At 55.0% G+C, this 16,609-nt stretch overlaps 3 protein-coding genes across 3 annotated transcripts; 1 reads left to right on the plus strand and 2 right to left on the minus strand.

The window, feature by feature from the left end:
* Nucleotides 1-623: 623 nt before the first annotated feature.
* Nucleotides 624-4,841, plus strand: LTHEOB_7053 (Transport protein Trs120; the record flags this gene model as incomplete). The annotated part of the gene is made up of 3 exons (XM_035516377.1): nt 624-789; nt 844-1,874; nt 1,926-4,841. 3 exons carry the CDS (start codon nt 624-626, stop codon nt 4,839-4,841), a joined length of 4,113 nt encoding a protein of 1,370 aa, XP_035371500.1.
* A 699-nt stretch (nt 4,842-5,540) lies between these two features.
* On the minus strand, nt 5,541-8,795 carry LTHEOB_7054 (Chromosome segregation protein cse1; the record flags this gene model as incomplete). Its single annotated transcript, XM_035516378.1, has 6 exons — nt 5,541-5,985; nt 6,042-7,930; nt 7,985-8,155; nt 8,211-8,378; nt 8,432-8,574; nt 8,726-8,795. 6 exons carry the CDS (start codon nt 8,793-8,795, stop codon nt 5,541-5,543), a joined length of 2,886 nt encoding a protein of 961 aa, XP_035371501.1.
* Nucleotides 8,796-9,617: 822 nt separating this feature from the next.
* LTHEOB_7055 (GTPase activating protein) lies at nt 9,618-14,540 on the minus strand (the record flags this gene model as incomplete). Its single annotated transcript, XM_035516379.1, has 1 exon — nt 9,618-14,540. One exon carries the CDS (start codon nt 14,538-14,540, stop codon nt 9,618-9,620), a length of 4,923 nt encoding a protein of 1,640 aa, XP_035371502.1.
* Nucleotides 14,541-16,609: the final 2,069 nt, after the last annotated feature.

The following is a 16,609-nucleotide window of genomic DNA, read 5'->3' on the forward strand; positions in this document are numbered from 1 at the left end:
GCTCGCAGTGCGCAGGGCGGCGGCCGGGTATATAAAAAGAGGAGATGGAGCGGTGGCGTGGGCGATGGGCAGGTGTCGAAGGAGAAGGGAAGTGATGGAAGCACGGGATACTAGCGTTTGCCCTGCGCCCCAAGAGCCGCAGACAAGCGCTGTGACACGAAGGGTCTGACAAAGCACAGGGGGCGGGGAGGAGAGACTGAGGCTGATGCCGGAAAGGCGCTGGTGCATGTGGAGGTGCGGGCAGCGGCGCGGCGCACGAGTCAGGTAGGGCTGCACCTCCGCCAGCGGCCAAGCTGCGATTCCGCCCGCCGAAAAGAAAGCCCGCCCCGCCACCGCGGTGCCCTGACCCGCCCGGGGGCCCCGCTGCGTCGCTCCTTTCGGCCATCCAGCGCTCCCTGATGCTGCGCAACCTCAAGCTTCACCGAGCCCGCCACCCTCGCCGCCAATTTCGCCCGCCCTTCTCTGGACGCAGGACGGTGCAGCAGGCCTGCGATCGCTGCCTGACGCCCGCCTCTGCCCAACCAGCCCGCTTTCCGCCACGTGACCGCATTGGAGTTCTGACCGCCGCGGAGCTGCTCTAGTTATCATCGCCGGGGCGGCCACGAGCCACACCAGATGTCACCATGGCCGTTGATCCTTTCTCGCCCATTGCGCCAGCGCGCATTCGGGTGCTCCTGGTCCCCGCGGGGAAGATCAAGCGCTCGCGATTCATGACCTGTGTCGAGCGCCTGCAGCCTGAATCCTCCATCCGCCTTGGAGATGTCACTCCCGACCCGCGTCCCGACAGAAGTACGCTGCCCCCGCAGTGCACCATGAGCCAATCTTGCTAATTGTGTGCCCAAGCCATGTTCTCTCCCCTGCGCAACCCCCAGGGCACCGTCTTGTATTATTTCACAACATCCATGCCGCCAGCTTCCTACATCTCCCTCTCCCCCTTCGAGCTATGCCGAGAGCCGCTCATGGTCCTTGGTGTAGCTGATGGAGAGGAGTATCAGGAGGCCTTGGACAGCGACACTGCCAACGCTGCTGAGGACAAGACTAATGTTGCTTTGAAACGAGAAGAACTCAATGAAGTCGTTGATGTCATGCGTGAGGAGTACCCTCGCGCCATCGTACACAAGCTGCTGCTTTTCGACAGTGGTCTCCCTTCTCTGCCGCCTTGGCTGCCCGAAGAGACGATGCTCGTGCCGCCTCAAGCGGAATCCACTAGTACAACCATGAAGACTGTAATGTGCGATCTCTCGTCATTGCTACTGGCCGAAATGACGGGACTCTCCAAATCTTTGCAAGCTCTGCCCGAGATTAGCATTGCTTCTGGCCCTTCGTCCCCTCAGCCCCCCAAATCGCCTTTCTCTCTTGTCCGCCAAAGTTCTTTTGGCTTTGGGTCGATAGAGAACAGTCCAACCCGAACTGGATCTCCCGCTCAGCCTGTCCAGATCCAACAGCTACAGAAGCAGGAAGCGACTGGGAGGCGGGGCTCCCTTGGTTTGCGGCTGAGCCCTCCAACCGAGCACCCTCGTGCTATTACCCCACCAGAACTTTCCCCGAACGAAGATCCTTCGAGCGGAAGATCTGGCGACACGACTCCGACTGATTCGGCACCTTCACGCCCTCGCGCCCTCCAGCGCTTTTCAATTCAAGGCTTCGGATCCGGCAGTATGGAAGAAAAGGCAAGGCTCAGCAACGCTTGCCGGCACGACCTAGTTGATGCTCAAGTTTGCTTGATGGCTGGCTTTGTCGCTGAAGGCCTCAAAAGAGCTCATGAAACTTATCTCAAGGCAGAAAATGTCAACGAACATTTGGTTATGGGGAAGGCTCTGGAGCAAATGTTGATCTGCTCTGTGATACTTGTCGGCCAGGAACAAGAGTTCGAGGTAAGCCGCACCTAGAAATTTAGAGTCTCTGTGATTAACACCGCTACACAGATACCCACCACCTGCACTCCCAGCACAAAAGGGATGCCGGTGTCCGGTACTCTTGCAAATGTCATTGAATGGGCCCCAGAGATGATTTCTCGAATTATGAGCTTTTACAGGCTCTCTTTCAGGAGCGATTCCGGCCACCTGCTCACCTTGATCGACGCGGAAAACAAGATCCGAATGGCGAACCTTCTCACAGCTATAGAACGCTCGGGCAAAAATTTCACCCCCCAGGAATTCTTTGCGAAGGTTGAGAGCCAGTCTGAAAACAACTCGCCACCGGTAAAAGGAAGTTCAAGCAGAATTGTCTACATTTCAAACATACTTTCGGACGCCATCGATTCGGTGTCCTCATCACCGACCATCACCGACACCGAGAGGGCCACGGTATATGCGGAAGCGGCTGGGTGCTTGGCCAAACTAGGTCTTTCAAGGAAAAGGGCTTTCGTCGTTACCCTCTTGATGGACATCCTAGTTCCAGCACTGCTTCAAGCGCGGAAGCTAGGGGCTGCTGAAATGGGAATTCATCCTGCAGCAGGAATGCTTTCGGGCGGCCTAGTCCAGCCAACCGACAGGAAATACGGCGAAACCGTCTTCATCTTCCTGGAGCAATTCGTACGCGAATACGGCGTCCCCGCCAGAAGCCGACTTGGGCCAAAGGTCGATGGCGTTGGAGAAAACCTCCGGGCTTACGGAAGCATTGTGCTCAAGGCGGAGGTTCTCCGACGGTGTATCAATGTCTGTGAAGCTATGGCAGATCTTCAAGGAGTATTGGACTTTTCCTCATCATTCCTCAGCATTATTGCCCCACAAGAGCCCCTCGAAGAGACGGATCCAGGCTTCAGATGCCTCATGCCAAGAGAAGATCAGCATCGTTTGGTACAAAACATCCATCGTTCTTTGGAAGCTGCGAAGGCGGTTGGTATGGAGCAGACCGAGGCAATCTTCTGGTACGATCATCTTGTGCACAGCGTCAAGTATGATTCAGAGCGCGCAGGGCGTGATTTGACTCTCCGCAAAAACACAAATGCCGACGACGCACAAAGAACAAGCGCCAGGTTCGAGCATCAAGCTTTTGGAGACAAAAACAAGGGTTCGACAGTGGTGCCACTCGTGGCGGGCGAGCCCAGTGAGTTCATCGTAACACTGCGCAATCCCTTCGCCTTTCCTCTTGATATTGAATCCATCAAGCTGGTGTCTGCGAAAGATGTCGAGATTTCTTGTCCCCCTAATCTGACCTACCAAATACCGCCATGCGCGGTGCAGCCACTGCGCGTCCCGGTCGTTGCCACCGTACCAGATGTGCACGATCTTGTGAAGCTACGCATCAAGGTGCGCCAGTGCCGCGAGAGGGATTTTGATGTCTCCATCAGCCGAACGACAATTCAAGAGGTGGAGAAGATGAAGGAGGTGGGCCACAATATTGCGAAGATCAAGAAGACGAATGATTCTTCCAGGCCAGGTACAGCTACAACGATTAGGCCTGTCTCAAGAGGACAGCCGGTTCTGCCTTCCGTCACCGTGGTCCCGCAACAGCCGAGCCTCGCTGTCAGAACGAATCTGATACAAGACACCCTCTCCCTCTTGGAGGGAGAGACCAAGTCGTTCAAAGTCACCATCAGCCACGATGAGAAGGACAAACCTATCAAGGCTAGTATTCTACACATGCTTGGTCGCAATAACACCGTGGACGTATTGAGGGTCTCGCGCAGAAGTAGCAACCTTCCCTCAAAAATCTACGAGCTCGGCCAGGACATCGGGCGCGCAGAGTGGAAATCTGGGGATTTCAAACCCTCGTCGCAGCTAGACCCACACAAACCCATGACCTTCACCGTCGATGTTTTCGGCGTCACAGGTCTGAACAAGGGCATTGTTGGCGTCGAGTACGCTGCAGCGGACAAACCCGAACCTGGAGAATACTGGGTGACTAGCAGAGTCTCCCAGGAAATCGCAGTCACGGTCCAGCCATCCATCACGGCCTCGCACTTCTCCGTGCTTCCCGGCCGCGAGGCGAGCGAGCACATCGCGGCCAAATTCCCGCAGGTCGACTTGAACGAGCACTTCATGCTGATCTTCGAATTCCTCAACATCTCAGACCGCGAGCTCAGCGTCGAGGCCTGGTACGACGACATCCCCGCCACCACGGTCGCCGCCGCCGCCTCCTCCCCCACCAAACAACAACCGCCGAACGACCTCGCCAGCCGGTCCGACTTCCTCAAGCCGGGCCAGGCCAGCAGCATGGCGGTGCTGGTGCCCAAGATCCACCTGCCGCACTCCAACGACGCCATCCCCGCGGCGCAGGACCGGCAGTTCGTGCTGACGGACACGCAGCCGCTGTCGCGCGAGGAGCGCATGTGCTTCTGGTACCGGCAGAAGCTGCTGCAGAGCCTGCGCTGCCGCTGGCGCGACCGCTCCGGCTCCCGCCACGGCCTCGTCAACTGCGCCGCGCTCAAACTCACACCCGAAACCGTCGGCTACATCATGTCCATCCTATCCATCAGTATGACCTTGCCCCCAGAACTCCGCGTCCCCAACCCCCTGTCATCATCCACCACCACAACGACCCCTCCCCCACTCTACTCCCTCCGCCGCGGCGACACGGCCAAGCTCACCGCCACCCTCCTCAACACGTCGCCCGACACGCCGCACAGCTTCACCGTCGCCCCCGTCGTGCGCGTGCGCGGCGCGCCCCTCGCCGACCCGGACGACAGCGTGCGCTCGCGCGTCGCCCAGCAGCTGCTCGGCTGGGCCCGCCGCGTGCGCCTCGAGCCCCGCGCCGAGGCCAAGCTCGAGAGCGAGCTCGTCTGCCCCTTTGGCGTCAGCCAGGCCGGCTTCGTCATCGAGCTCGGCCTCGAGGTCGCCGAGGGCCCATTCCCCGCCAGCCATATCGGGAGTCTGTGTTGGGTGCAGGTCGTGCTGTGAGAGAGAGAGAGAATGGCGGTGTTTGTCTTGTTGGGCGGGGGGAAAGTGTCATTGAGTGGGGTGGATTTGAGTTGTAGTAGTTGTGTAGGAGGTTAGAGGGAGTCGTGTGGGAAGTAGAAGGAAGAAGGGGAAAGAGGGGAAAGAGGGGAAAGAGGGGAACGAAGTGTCAAGCAGACAGCAGTGAGAGGTTGACACGTTTAGTAATGGCGATGCGCTTTTTTTCACCTCGAGCTTTCTTCTAATCTGTACCATAGATGCCAATAGAAGTCAGCTAGCTATCACACAATCAATCGTACTTGTCTTTTGAACTTAGATCGAACTGCATCTACGGATTCCCCAATTGCTTCTCTCTTTCCAGAAGCATCCGAAGACTCTAATTTTTCCTGTGTAGAGCCTCAACTCTCGCAACACACGAAAATTTATCCTACGCTCATCACTCCCCCATGTTTGCAAAATTAGTCAACAACAACACAGTATTGACCAGAACGGTTGTCGCAAATGAATAATAATATCTTATTTTGCTTGATCCGACTAGCTGTCGACCACCAAATGTACCATTCTACTCTTTCAAATGAAGCCACCACCCCTGCTGAGCGCGCCCTCTTTTACATTCTGCTTTTCCTCCCTATCATTGGTATCAATCGCATCATCCGTTTTCTACCTCAACCGCACCGCCGCCCAAAAGAAAAAAACTCTACTCTAACCCTGCATAGTCGCCATCAACGCCTGCTTAGCCTCGGCGCTCAACCTCTCCTGCACAAACGCGCTCACCCTGCCACCGTTCCTCTGGTCGGCCTGCCTCAGGTACTCACCAACCCATCTCTTGACATCGGTGATCTCTGGGAAAGGGTCGACGGCGGCCTTGCGGCACGTGTTGAGCTGCGTGAAGCCGACGCCGAAGCCCAGGTCGTCGACGTCCTGCTCCGGGATGATGTCGTCGCTGCTGGGTGCGACGGGCGGGTTGATGAGGAGCTTGAGGAGAGCCTCACAGGTGAGAGCCCATCCCTTCTTGTAGCGCTCGACGAAGGCCTGACCGTCGGTGAGGGTTTTGGTGAGGGAGACAACGGCCGTCTTGCGGTCGAAGGGACGCGTGAGCTTTTGAGTGTCAGGCAGGATGATTTGAGGATAGATAGGGCGGAACACGCTGGTCAAGGCATTAGTCAACTCATCCCAATGAATCATGATTAGGGCAGAGCTTACTCTTGCTGGACACTGTCGGCAGCGCCGATGAAGAAGTCCGAGCCCAGGCCCTTGTCATCACGCGCAGCAACAAAGTGGTAGAAGCGCACAAAGCGAGAAGCGAAAGTCTCGGTCTTTGAGTTCGACAACCGTGTGAGCATGATGGTGAGCATGGGCACGAAGTACTGCTTCAGGTTATCGGCTGGAACTGCAGCCACAATAGCCTCCAGCAGATCGAAGCCATGAGCCTCGTTCGTCTTGGTGGACACGAGCTTCTGGAAAATACCAAGCATGGGCTCGAGCTGGTTGTTCTGGACGATGCTACCGGGGTCACGGCTGACCATGGCGGACAGCAGGCGGACCAGCGCCGGGATGTTACCCTTGTTCTCCCAAACAACGGGCATCAAGAGCGGAGGAATCAGCGACTTATAGTACTCGGGCAGGACACCAGAGGGGTTTGACTCGAGCAGAGCTGCGAAAAGCTGGAAAACGTAAGGCGTAAATTCCTCAACCTCGGTACGGAGAATCGTCGAGAAAGGATCGTAGAGGGCTTGCTCCAGCTTCTGAGGCTCCGAAGGCGCTGCACCCCTGATGAGTGCACCGATACCCTCGAAATGGTAGTAGTAGAAGCGAGGGTTGCTCGGGTTGTGGCGAATGACCATGGTGATGTTGATGAAGTTCTTGAGAACGGCATCTGCGATAGGCAGAACACCTTCCTTGATGACGATGAGAACTCTCATAACGCACTTCATCAAGAACTCGTTCTCCTGGATCTTTTCCGGAGCCGACTCTTTCTGGATCAGACCGAAGAGGTGTACCAGCAGATCCTTTGCCAAGGGTGCAACAGTGTCCCTCGGGATAACCGGTTGCCGGTTATCGCCAGTGAGATACAGCGCCCTCTCAACCGCAATAGCAGCGTAAGAGTAGATGACAAAGTTGGAAACGCCGAGATGTCTGACAAGGAGGGGGAAAGCGGCTTGCCAGTACTCCTGGGTGAGCTGACTACGGAAGAGATAGACGTACTTGATAGCGTCGACCTTGAGGATGGGCTCGACGCTGTCACCAGTAAGGTCCTCTGCGATGTTCCTCTGGAAAAAGTCCAGAATGTTGACATGAGAGTTGACGGTCTTCACACCAAACTGGGCGGTAGAAGTTCCCTTGGCAGCGATGGAGCAGAAGAGGTAGACGGCCGTATCCTTGGATTTCCAGTTTTCCGCCTTGTTCTGCGCGTAGTGTTGGAGGTACCTGTCAATGTACTGGTTCACAACGCCCGTCACCAAACCCTCGAACTGGGTCATCAACTGGCGCAGGAAGTCGGTAGCAGCACGTCTCCTGGTATCGCTGTCCGAGCCCTCCAGATCCCTACGAATGAACTCAATGGGCTCATCTTCGAACATCTCAACGTCGGATTCGCGAAGGGACAGGTTGGGCAGGATGACCTTCTCGACCACCTGGTTGAGGGTTGCCTCATTGTTGAAAAGCTGAGCATGCGCGTTGTTGGAGGTGACCGAGGTCAGGAACTGCAATGCCTTGCTGACAAGGATATCGTACTTTGTCTCGGCGCCAATGTTGGTCAGGAGGCTCCAAGAGCTCTCAATGAAGCTTCCAAGGTACTGTCCAAACTCATCCTCGTACTTCTGGGTGTAGAGAATCAAGACCTCGAAAATGCCAGCCTTGACAAACTCGAGAGGGCCAGCCTCTGTGTCATCATCGGTGTGTAGCGCGGGGTTGTCGTAGGTAAGGTACTTGTGGAGGAGCCCACTCAGGCCCTTGATATTTTCGTCAAACTGCGGGGGCAGGTCCTGGCAAGAGAGATCGACGACGAGCTTGAGAATAAGGTTCAGGGAAGCGACCCAGCTCTGCAGAGCTTCCTTGTTGCCTGCATTGGCGGTAATTTGCGCATCGGTGTTCTAGAAGACTGTCAGGCAGCTATTCCGCAGTTTTATTCACGCGATCACACGCACCTGGAAGAGCTGGAGGAAGGGGTCGGCAAACTTGCCCAGCACGAAGTTGATCTCGGTGTAGAGGTCGTCGGACCTGAAAAGCGGCCTCCAGCGCTTGAAGACCGAGTGGGCGACCTGTAGCACGCCGTTGTTGGTGACAGGGTTGTCGGCCGTCAAGCGCGACACGAGATCCTGGCAAGCGTATAAGCAAACGTCGGGCGCGGGGTTCGGGCGCATGAGAACGTACGTCAACAAGGCTCTCCCACCGCTCGTAAAAATCACTTTCGGCAATTGTGCTGATGGCTTCGCCGAGCTGAGGCTGTATGGACGGCGGCTGAGAGATCATGAGGCCAATGAGCTCCTGCTTGACCGTGACGACCTCATTTTGCGGCAGCTTATAGTTGCCTTCCACGTCCTGCAAATCGATTACCACCCATGTTGTCTGCAAGCGCTTGGCCGGATACATACGGTCCAGTTGCGCCTAACGAAGTTCTTGAAGTAGAGGGCGGCGGCGAGTCTCGAAGTCTGGGGTATGGAGGCATCGGCGACGATGTGGAGTAAGGCAATCGAGAAGCCTGGCGTGCCCTCTTGTTGCTTAATGGCGGCCTCGGCTGCGCAAATGACTGTCAGTACGGCAGCTCCTTCATAGGCACTCGGTCGCGTGCGGGCATGCAGCGGGAGGGCGTGGGGGCGGGGAGCGGAGGGTGTGTAGGCGGAGGTGCGGGCATCAGTTTGGAAAGCAAACAGTGTAAACAGACGCACCTTCTTTGGCGTGACGAGGATCCAGACTCTGCTGCAGGAGCTGAGCGATAGCCTGAGTGTTTCCGGCCATCGTGGAAGACTTGCACAAAGATTGGCCCAAGAAACGGAGGAAGGAGGGTGGAGGTGGATGTGCAGTCGAGTGGAAAGGCAGCTCCAAGACTTTCTGATCCCGCCGCGCAACCAAGAGCCCCGAGGTCTCCCCGCTCTCGCACTAGCGCGCAATAGGCATAGTGTCGTGATGTCATTACCAAATCTACACGCCATTCTAGAAGCTGGAAGACCTACCTAAGCTACAGCTTCTATGTACCATCAAGTCATCAAGTCCTACGCTCTGTATCTGAACCAAGCTTCTTCTTGTGCAGTTCCTTCTCACCCTGCGCTTCTCTCAGCTTTCCATGAATCACCAGCCCTTTTCGTTTCTTACGAAGACGGCTGAAGTCAGCCTTCATAATTCACATTTAAAGGCATCCGTAGAAGATTGAGGTATTCCGCAAACAAAGGTACTTTTTCCTCTTCCCACCGGGACCTTCCAGCCATAGATAGAAAGCTCCATCATTCCGCCATGCAAACATTGTCAACATCAACGAAAACAACGCCCAGAAATGTCAACAGTGTCCACCCATTCGGTCTATCTTTTGTCTGTGTGCAATCCATGAGGAAGAGAAAAGAACCCTTCAACTTTTTTTTCTTACAGCGCAAAAACACAATGACCTCCGCTTACCGTAATGCTCATTATTATTCCTTTATTTTGTCATTTTTTGTTTTGGTCGCCGTCGATGATGATGATGTGAGAGTGTTCCCGAACGCCACAACGGGGGGTATCAGTCGAGCAAAGAAGCAGCAACAAGAGCAAGAGAGGAAGGAAAAAGGGACTAAAGAATTAGGGAAAAACTCAACCACGCGACCCGCTCGAGTTCTGCCGCTCCATCTCCGCGCTGGTGCCGCTCATGATGCTGGATCTATTGCCCTCGCTATTGTACGTCACGATGCTCTGACGATGGAAGAGGCCGCCGCCGCCGCTATTCATGCCGAGGCCTGCGGCACTGGGCGGTGGCGTCGGCCCGCCAGGCAAGTGTTTGTCCCAGAGTTTCTTGATCTCCCGAAGACGACTGCGCCACGACGACACGTACTCGCCTGCATCGCGACTGGACCACACCTGACAGAACACGCTCGCGTTGAGCGCGAGCATACGGATGTAGGCAGGAAGGCCCTTCCCGCTGATGACCTTCGTCTCCGACGCCGGCGATACCTCCGGAAACCCGGGCTGCGTGAGGACTTGTACCTTGTAGAACTGGTCGAGTCCGTCGTTTTCTCGCGTGTCAACGAATGTCGTACGAGCTTCGGGAGTGATTACAATATAAACGTAGTTGAACTGCGAAGGGAACGTGTCAAAACGGAAAGGCAGACCCGAGTTGTTGAAGACAATGTTGACGAAATCATTGCCGATGTGCTTCTTCTTGTTGATGCAGTAAGGATCGACTTCCAGATCCGTGGGCATCATGGTGATGACGTGGAAGACCATCTCCACAGCACGGTCGCGCCAGCAGACTGCATGCGTGCCATCACTGTCGAACTCTCGATCCAGTCCTTGCGTGTTCATCTTTGATCCTTTGAGGCGGACAAGCTTGCCTTCTCCAAGAGACTCGACAAATACCGTGTAGTCTGCAGAGCCCATGACGTTAGCAAGAATCTCTTGCTCGTTGGTCTGACCCTCGCCGATGAATATCACGCCGACCCTGTGACTATCGACAGTCGATGCGCGGTCCAACACGCCGATGGAACGACGGGTGGCATCATCCTCCGGCAATTTGACCCACGGAGATCTCTCGATCGCACCGGGATCGAAAAGCGTTATTGGGGTGAACAGGCCCTGGAAGATATCTTCGGGCAAAACGCCGACATAAGAAGAAGTGTAGAAGGCGTCCGCGGCCAGGCCTGTGAGCAGCGGAACTTGATGACGAGGTGGGGGAATCAGATGTGGGTGATAGATGCCGTAGCCTGTGTACGATGGTCGACGCTTGATGATTTGAGTAATGCCAGTCCGTGCGGCCGTCTCAAGCGTCAGAATCATTTCTCCACCGATGACCCACGATCGCTTGGTGACCTCTCCATCGGCCTCCTTCGCGAAAGACTCTTGGTACCCAGTCTCATCTCGATCGGTATAGGCACGACTGTACAACATGTCGATGGTGATTAGAGCTTGCTCTTCGAGACTCTCACGCCCAAAGCGATCAGTGTGGACCAGTTTCTTGATGATCCATGGGACAAACTTTTCACGGTCTTCAAGTTTGATGGCCATGAACCAGAAAGTAATGACATGATAGGCCAAAGCGTGAACGTATTGAGGAAGGTCATCCGCTTGCCTCGCCTTGCCAGTGTTCTGGTCGATCATTTTCGAGTCCCGAAGGTCGCGGGATGGAGCCGTGTGTCTCAAGCCAGCCCCGCTGAGACGAGCAGGCGCCGGACTCGCGGCTTTCTCCTGCTGGTCGCGCACATACTGCAGGTAGCGGAAGCAGACGCCAAAGACCATCTTGAACTCGTCGTCGCGGAAGTTGACGTACAAGTCGGGTAGCCGAACCATGTGGGTAAGGAATTCCAAGATGTGAATTGCAATTTGCGGTTGCGTGATGATCTGAGACATCTTCTGCACGATGTTTTGAAGGTGCTTCGTCGTCGAATCAGGTATTTCGTGGCAGCAAACAGTCAGAGCATGGATGCACCACTTCGATGTCCTATCCCAAGAGCCAATTCCCAAATAGAACGTTTTGACAAGATCGTCCTCCTCACTCTTCTCAAAATGCTGGTGATAGCTAACCAACATAGTGAGGATGTGGAAGTAGCAGACAGCTACGTCAGCTTTCTTGACGGCCGAGTACGGAGGCGGCTCTGGCACACTGCCGTTTCTGATCTGGTCACTCAGGACGCTGCGAAGAAGCCGTAGCTGTGGGATACAATTTTTCCAAAGTGCGTGGTTGCAAAGCTGTGCTCCAAAATGTACGAACAAGTAGCTGAGAACCTCCCAATCATTGCAATTTTGGAAGAGAGAAATAGCAATCTCCAGCCACCGACTTGTCGGAAACAGTTCGCGGTGAACGGTGTCAGTGGCATCGCCATTCTCCTCTGTCGCTTCGTTTTCTGTGTCGCTCTGAACCCTCGTGCCTCCAAGATCAGTGAAGAGTACAAGGCTGGGTATCCCTGGCGGTTGCTCTGGGAGGCCTTCTTGATCTGGGTACGTCCAGAGAGGTTGTACGGGTTTGGCCTTCACTACGCCGCTGGAGACTCGAGACGGATTCCGAGATTGAGGAAACTGGACCGAACCCACAAGCGAGCGCCGTGTTAGGCTCTTTTCTTCCATGCTTGTAGGGCTCGTCGCCTCCGAGGAAGCTTCTTCCTTCGGGATGGGAACAAGAGTATCCGCCGTCCTGTTTAAGAGCGCAGCTATGTTCTCGCCTTCGGGGGCCGCATTGACGCGCAGCGCGAAATTCGCATCACTGCGGAGGCGAGCAAGGAATCTGATTGCGGCGATCCGGGCATCCATGTTGCATTTGTTGGTTCCCGCCACGTACAGAATCAGCTCGTATGCCTTTGATGCCTTCCAACCCGAATGAATGTAGGTGCGGATGAAGATACGGATCAATGCCTTGGTGATGACCTTGCTTGGAGAAACTGGATTGTCCTCGTACATTAAGTCTCCGGCTGCATGATGCTCATGTATGTCTCCAATGAACTCCCAGAGATAGACGCGGAACAGATCTATCACGTATTCGAACAGCTCATCTGATGCTTCGACAGCAATGCTGACAGCTGCATCAGCAAGAATGGTGAGAACATCTGGATCCAGTTCCTCGTGAATATGCTCAAGGATAAATTTCGCGCAAGTAACCTGGACATCCGGCGACAGCATGAAGGAAATGTAATCATATGTCCTGATAATTGTGCCCATGGCATATTTCCGCAAGTCGGATGACCGGCGCTTGTCCCTAAAGAACGGAATAAGCAGCTGTTCCCATGCGGCCTTCCAATCCTCGCTTGGTGGCTGAAGAAGGCGTTCATCCTCGTAGTATTGGATGACTCCTTTGGCGATGTCGTCCGGGAGTTTTGGGCCAACGCGGACAAGCATAGCCATAGTCTCTTGCCTCTGAATGATATCAAGTTCATTACGAATTTCGAAAAGCTTCAAGAGGACGCCGCGGAGAGGAATAGAGGGGTGCGTGTTTTCTTGTTCTTCTTCTTCATCCTCTCCATCATCAGTGGGACTTGAGAAAGTCTCCGAGGCCAAGTGCGTGAAGTCTCGGACTTCATTGTCAGAAACGTCGTTGGCGCATTTGACGATTATCTCCAGGAATGTTGACCAGTCATATTCTTGAAGCAGCTGCCGGGTGTACTTGTTGTCCGCATCTCCGGAGATGAGCAGTTTCCACATGATGTTGCAGATGTCCGATTCCAGGTGGAAGTTGTCGGCTTTGATCTTCTTCAGAGTGTGATTGTCCGCGTCTGAATTCGTCTCAGACGCCCGCCGGTTGGCATACTCGACCGAGATCAAGTTGTTCAGTGCAGGCAAGAAGAGCGAAAGTTGCAGTTCCTGGAGATGCGCAGCTCTTGGGTGGAAGAGCATGTCTTCCAAGACCTTGACGGCCCCACGAACAACATTCGTCCTCTGTTTGGAGGAGCCAAGTTCGCCATAAAGGATCTCAATGAATTCATAGATAGCAGCCGGGGCCACGTGGGAATAAAATAAGTGCGTGATCACCCGTTCGGCCTGGTCTCGGAGGTCATCGAGCAGAAGCATCCTGTTGCAGACAGAACACAACAGCTCCAAGCACGGTTTGAGAAGCGGCTGCGGTAACTCGGCATACGTGATCAGTGTTTCGATGACAGTGATTCCGCCCTTGAGATCCGGTTTCCTTGTTGTCCGTCTTGAGACATACAGAACCTTTTCTAGGAGCTCTTCGATATGCTTGTCCGCCAGGAGCTGAGAGTTGAACTTGAATACATCGATAATAAAACGGAATACTTGCTGTAGGTTGGCGTCTTCAGGAAGCTCAAGATCTGATCTTGAGTCCCTGTGGGCACTCCTCGCCTTCCGCGCAGCTTCGTAGCACCTGTCGAGCATTCGCGTCAGGAGAGGTGCGATCTTACTCTCGAAAGCATCAATGGACCGGCCGCCATGCGTAAGGCAGCCGAGCAGCTGCAATCGTATCTCCGTGACCTGTTCCTGCTCCACTCCAGATATGAAAGAGAAGAAGTTGCTTCTCTCAGCAGAGGAGAGGTCGGGCAGCTGCACTAATCGTGAAAGCAGGCGGCATGCTGCCTGAATAGCCTCCGGATCCTTGCTCTTTAATAGCGATTCTTGGGCAAGCACCCATACTGCCCAAACGCCTTTCACCGGATATTGCTCGAGTATGGGGCATAGCCGGTGGGCAGCATCGATGCGAGCCGATAGTGATGCCTTCGGACTAAGCCGTTCCAGCAATTCCTCCAACTCCGGAGGACCTCCGAGGACGGGTGGAATTTGAATGTCGCCGTCATAATGGCTCGGCCGAATACGGAGCGAATGACGTATGTTCGCAAAGTCTGCATTGTCTGGAGACGAGGTGTGAATGTGTCGCGGAAGCGTCGACACGCTCGGTCTTCTCGCAAAAATTCCTTGCACCGGGGCGATATTGGTAGAAGCGGAGGGGATGTCGGAGGTCGAGTTGCGTGAGCGGCCAATGAGGTCTTTGAACAAATTCGAGATTGAGCTGGTCGAGGACGAGTTGCGCATGGAGGTCGGCGGCACCTGAGGCAGCGCCTCGGGCGGCGGCGACGAGGACATGAGGGCGGTCGCTGGTAGGCAAGCTATGTTCTGGGGGAAAAAGCATGGTTAGACAGCGGGGCTGCGGCAGGAGATACACGAAATGCGGAACGAAGGGACTGGTCGCGAACTCACAGGAAGTGTCTCATGCGGCGCCCGCCCTGCTCACTTCCTAGAAAAAGGCAGCGAGAGCAGAGCTGAGGCAAAGAGGGCGCGCCCTCGTATGGATGGGCGCGGCACAGCTGACAGGTTGTGGCGCGGCGTAAGGACGATGAGGGCGGGCGATAGCGAAAAGTCCATGAGGGCAGTCGGCGACATCCGAAGCCGACCAGGCGTCATCAGAAGCGGCGCGCGGGCGGTGGCAGCATTTCTTCGGTTTGGGAGCGCAAGCAGAGCGTTGGGCAGGCGCAGAGGTCGTCCGAGTCTTCGCAGAACCTTGGAAAACCTGGGGTAAGAAGCGGCAGCCTTCCCTATTGCTCGCTAGTGCGCAGAAACCTTTTGCAGGGCCGTCCTCGCGTGCCTCTGGAACGTGCAGCTCGACGCCCACCCTCCTCTGTCTGCTGAGTCGCAACGACGCACTTTCGTCCTCCCACAGCTGCAGGCACCGCCCGCCTCGTTGGGCCGCCTTCCGCGCCGCCCGCCGCTCGCTGTCAGCCTCAGGCGTCCGCGTGGACAATGCAGCCTAAGCGCCATTCCGCCCGCTCTCCGCCCGCCGCCTAAACTGAATCCTGACGTAGTACCGCCATCCTGGTCCATCGCCTCCTCCAGTCGCTTGACACCCTGCTGTGATCACTGCATTGGACCAGGGCATGACTCCGTCGCTGTCGACCTGCCTCTCATGCGTCGCTTAGCTCGGATATGCCCAGAGGCACCACTTGTCTCAATCTAGATGGCGCCCTCTTCCATCGTGACGCCTCGTTTGATTGATTCCTTGGTAGCAGACGTCACTAAGCCCGAAAGTAGCATGTGAGAATGTGGTACCTTTCGAACTAGTGCTCCATTCAGACGCGAACCGTCATTCGCACTGGGTCAGACGTACTACACCTTGAGCAGCCGAGTTTCTTATCTCCGAGGCTTGCATATTCGCAGCTGAGCATAAATGTACCTACAGATTGACACAATTGTACAATTTCGCCGAGTGGTTGCATTCTGTCGACCCCACACCTCGTATTGACTCGATGCGTACATCCCCAAAAGAGAATGTCCTGACACCGTAGCGTGCAACATGTTTCAAACGTCTGGAAGTGGGGCCGGGTCTCTGGTGGCCTTTGTTCTTGGCTTCAGCTACGTTTTTTTTCTGCTGCGCGTCAATCATAAAGGGGCTCGGAGGAGATGAGTTTTCAGAGATAAAGGCAGAGGGCCTTTATTTTTTTTTTTTTTTTTGCCATGCAATCGAAACATCTAGTAATTTATTTGTAGAGTAGAAGCAATAATATCTCTAGTGCTTTTCACCCAAATATGCAGCCGAAGAACTCTGAGTAGCCAAGCGCTATGGTAAGACAGAACACTCTCTCCTCCGTCCCATTTTAGCCTATGGGTGAGCAAACAAGCCAGCTTGAATCAAGATAATCCAGCATCGAAAGCTTCATACCAAGCAATACATTGTAATTGAAACCAGTCTTGTAGAGTAGCAGCTTACTCGTCTCTGAATATCCAACGTCCGCCCTCTGTCATCGCCTCTCTCCATCTTTCCTCCACCACCTCTCTCTCCCTCTTTCGAGCTTCTTCTCTGTCCTTCTCTATCTCCTGCGTCCCTGGGAAATCAGCGCGCCAAAATCCTGGTGGCGTACGCGCGCGCTGATGCGCATGCCTATGACGACCTGCTTGATTGGCTAGGAGCTTGATCTTCGCTTGGACAACGAGGTCCTCACGTTGAACAACAGGCATGGCATCTACGCGGTCGCGCGAGTAGCCATTGCCCATGAACCACCGGAGATACCTGTGATCATTTGCTTCCTGCTCTGTTTTGAACGGCGGCTCTTGCTGAGATTGCGAGTCGTCCCAGAAGCTGTGCGGAAGCGGGGGATTCAGGCCGGCTTCGATCATTGCACGAAAGTCGCGGCCGCAGCAGTCGGACTTAGTACAGCCAG

Source organism: Lasiodiplodia theobromae (assembly GCF_012971845.1).
Source record: "Lasiodiplodia theobromae strain AM2As chromosome Unknown scaffold_21, whole genome shotgun sequence".
In the NCBI taxonomy this organism is placed as follows: Eukaryota; Fungi; Ascomycota; class Dothideomycetes; order Botryosphaeriales; family Botryosphaeriaceae; genus Lasiodiplodia; species Lasiodiplodia theobromae.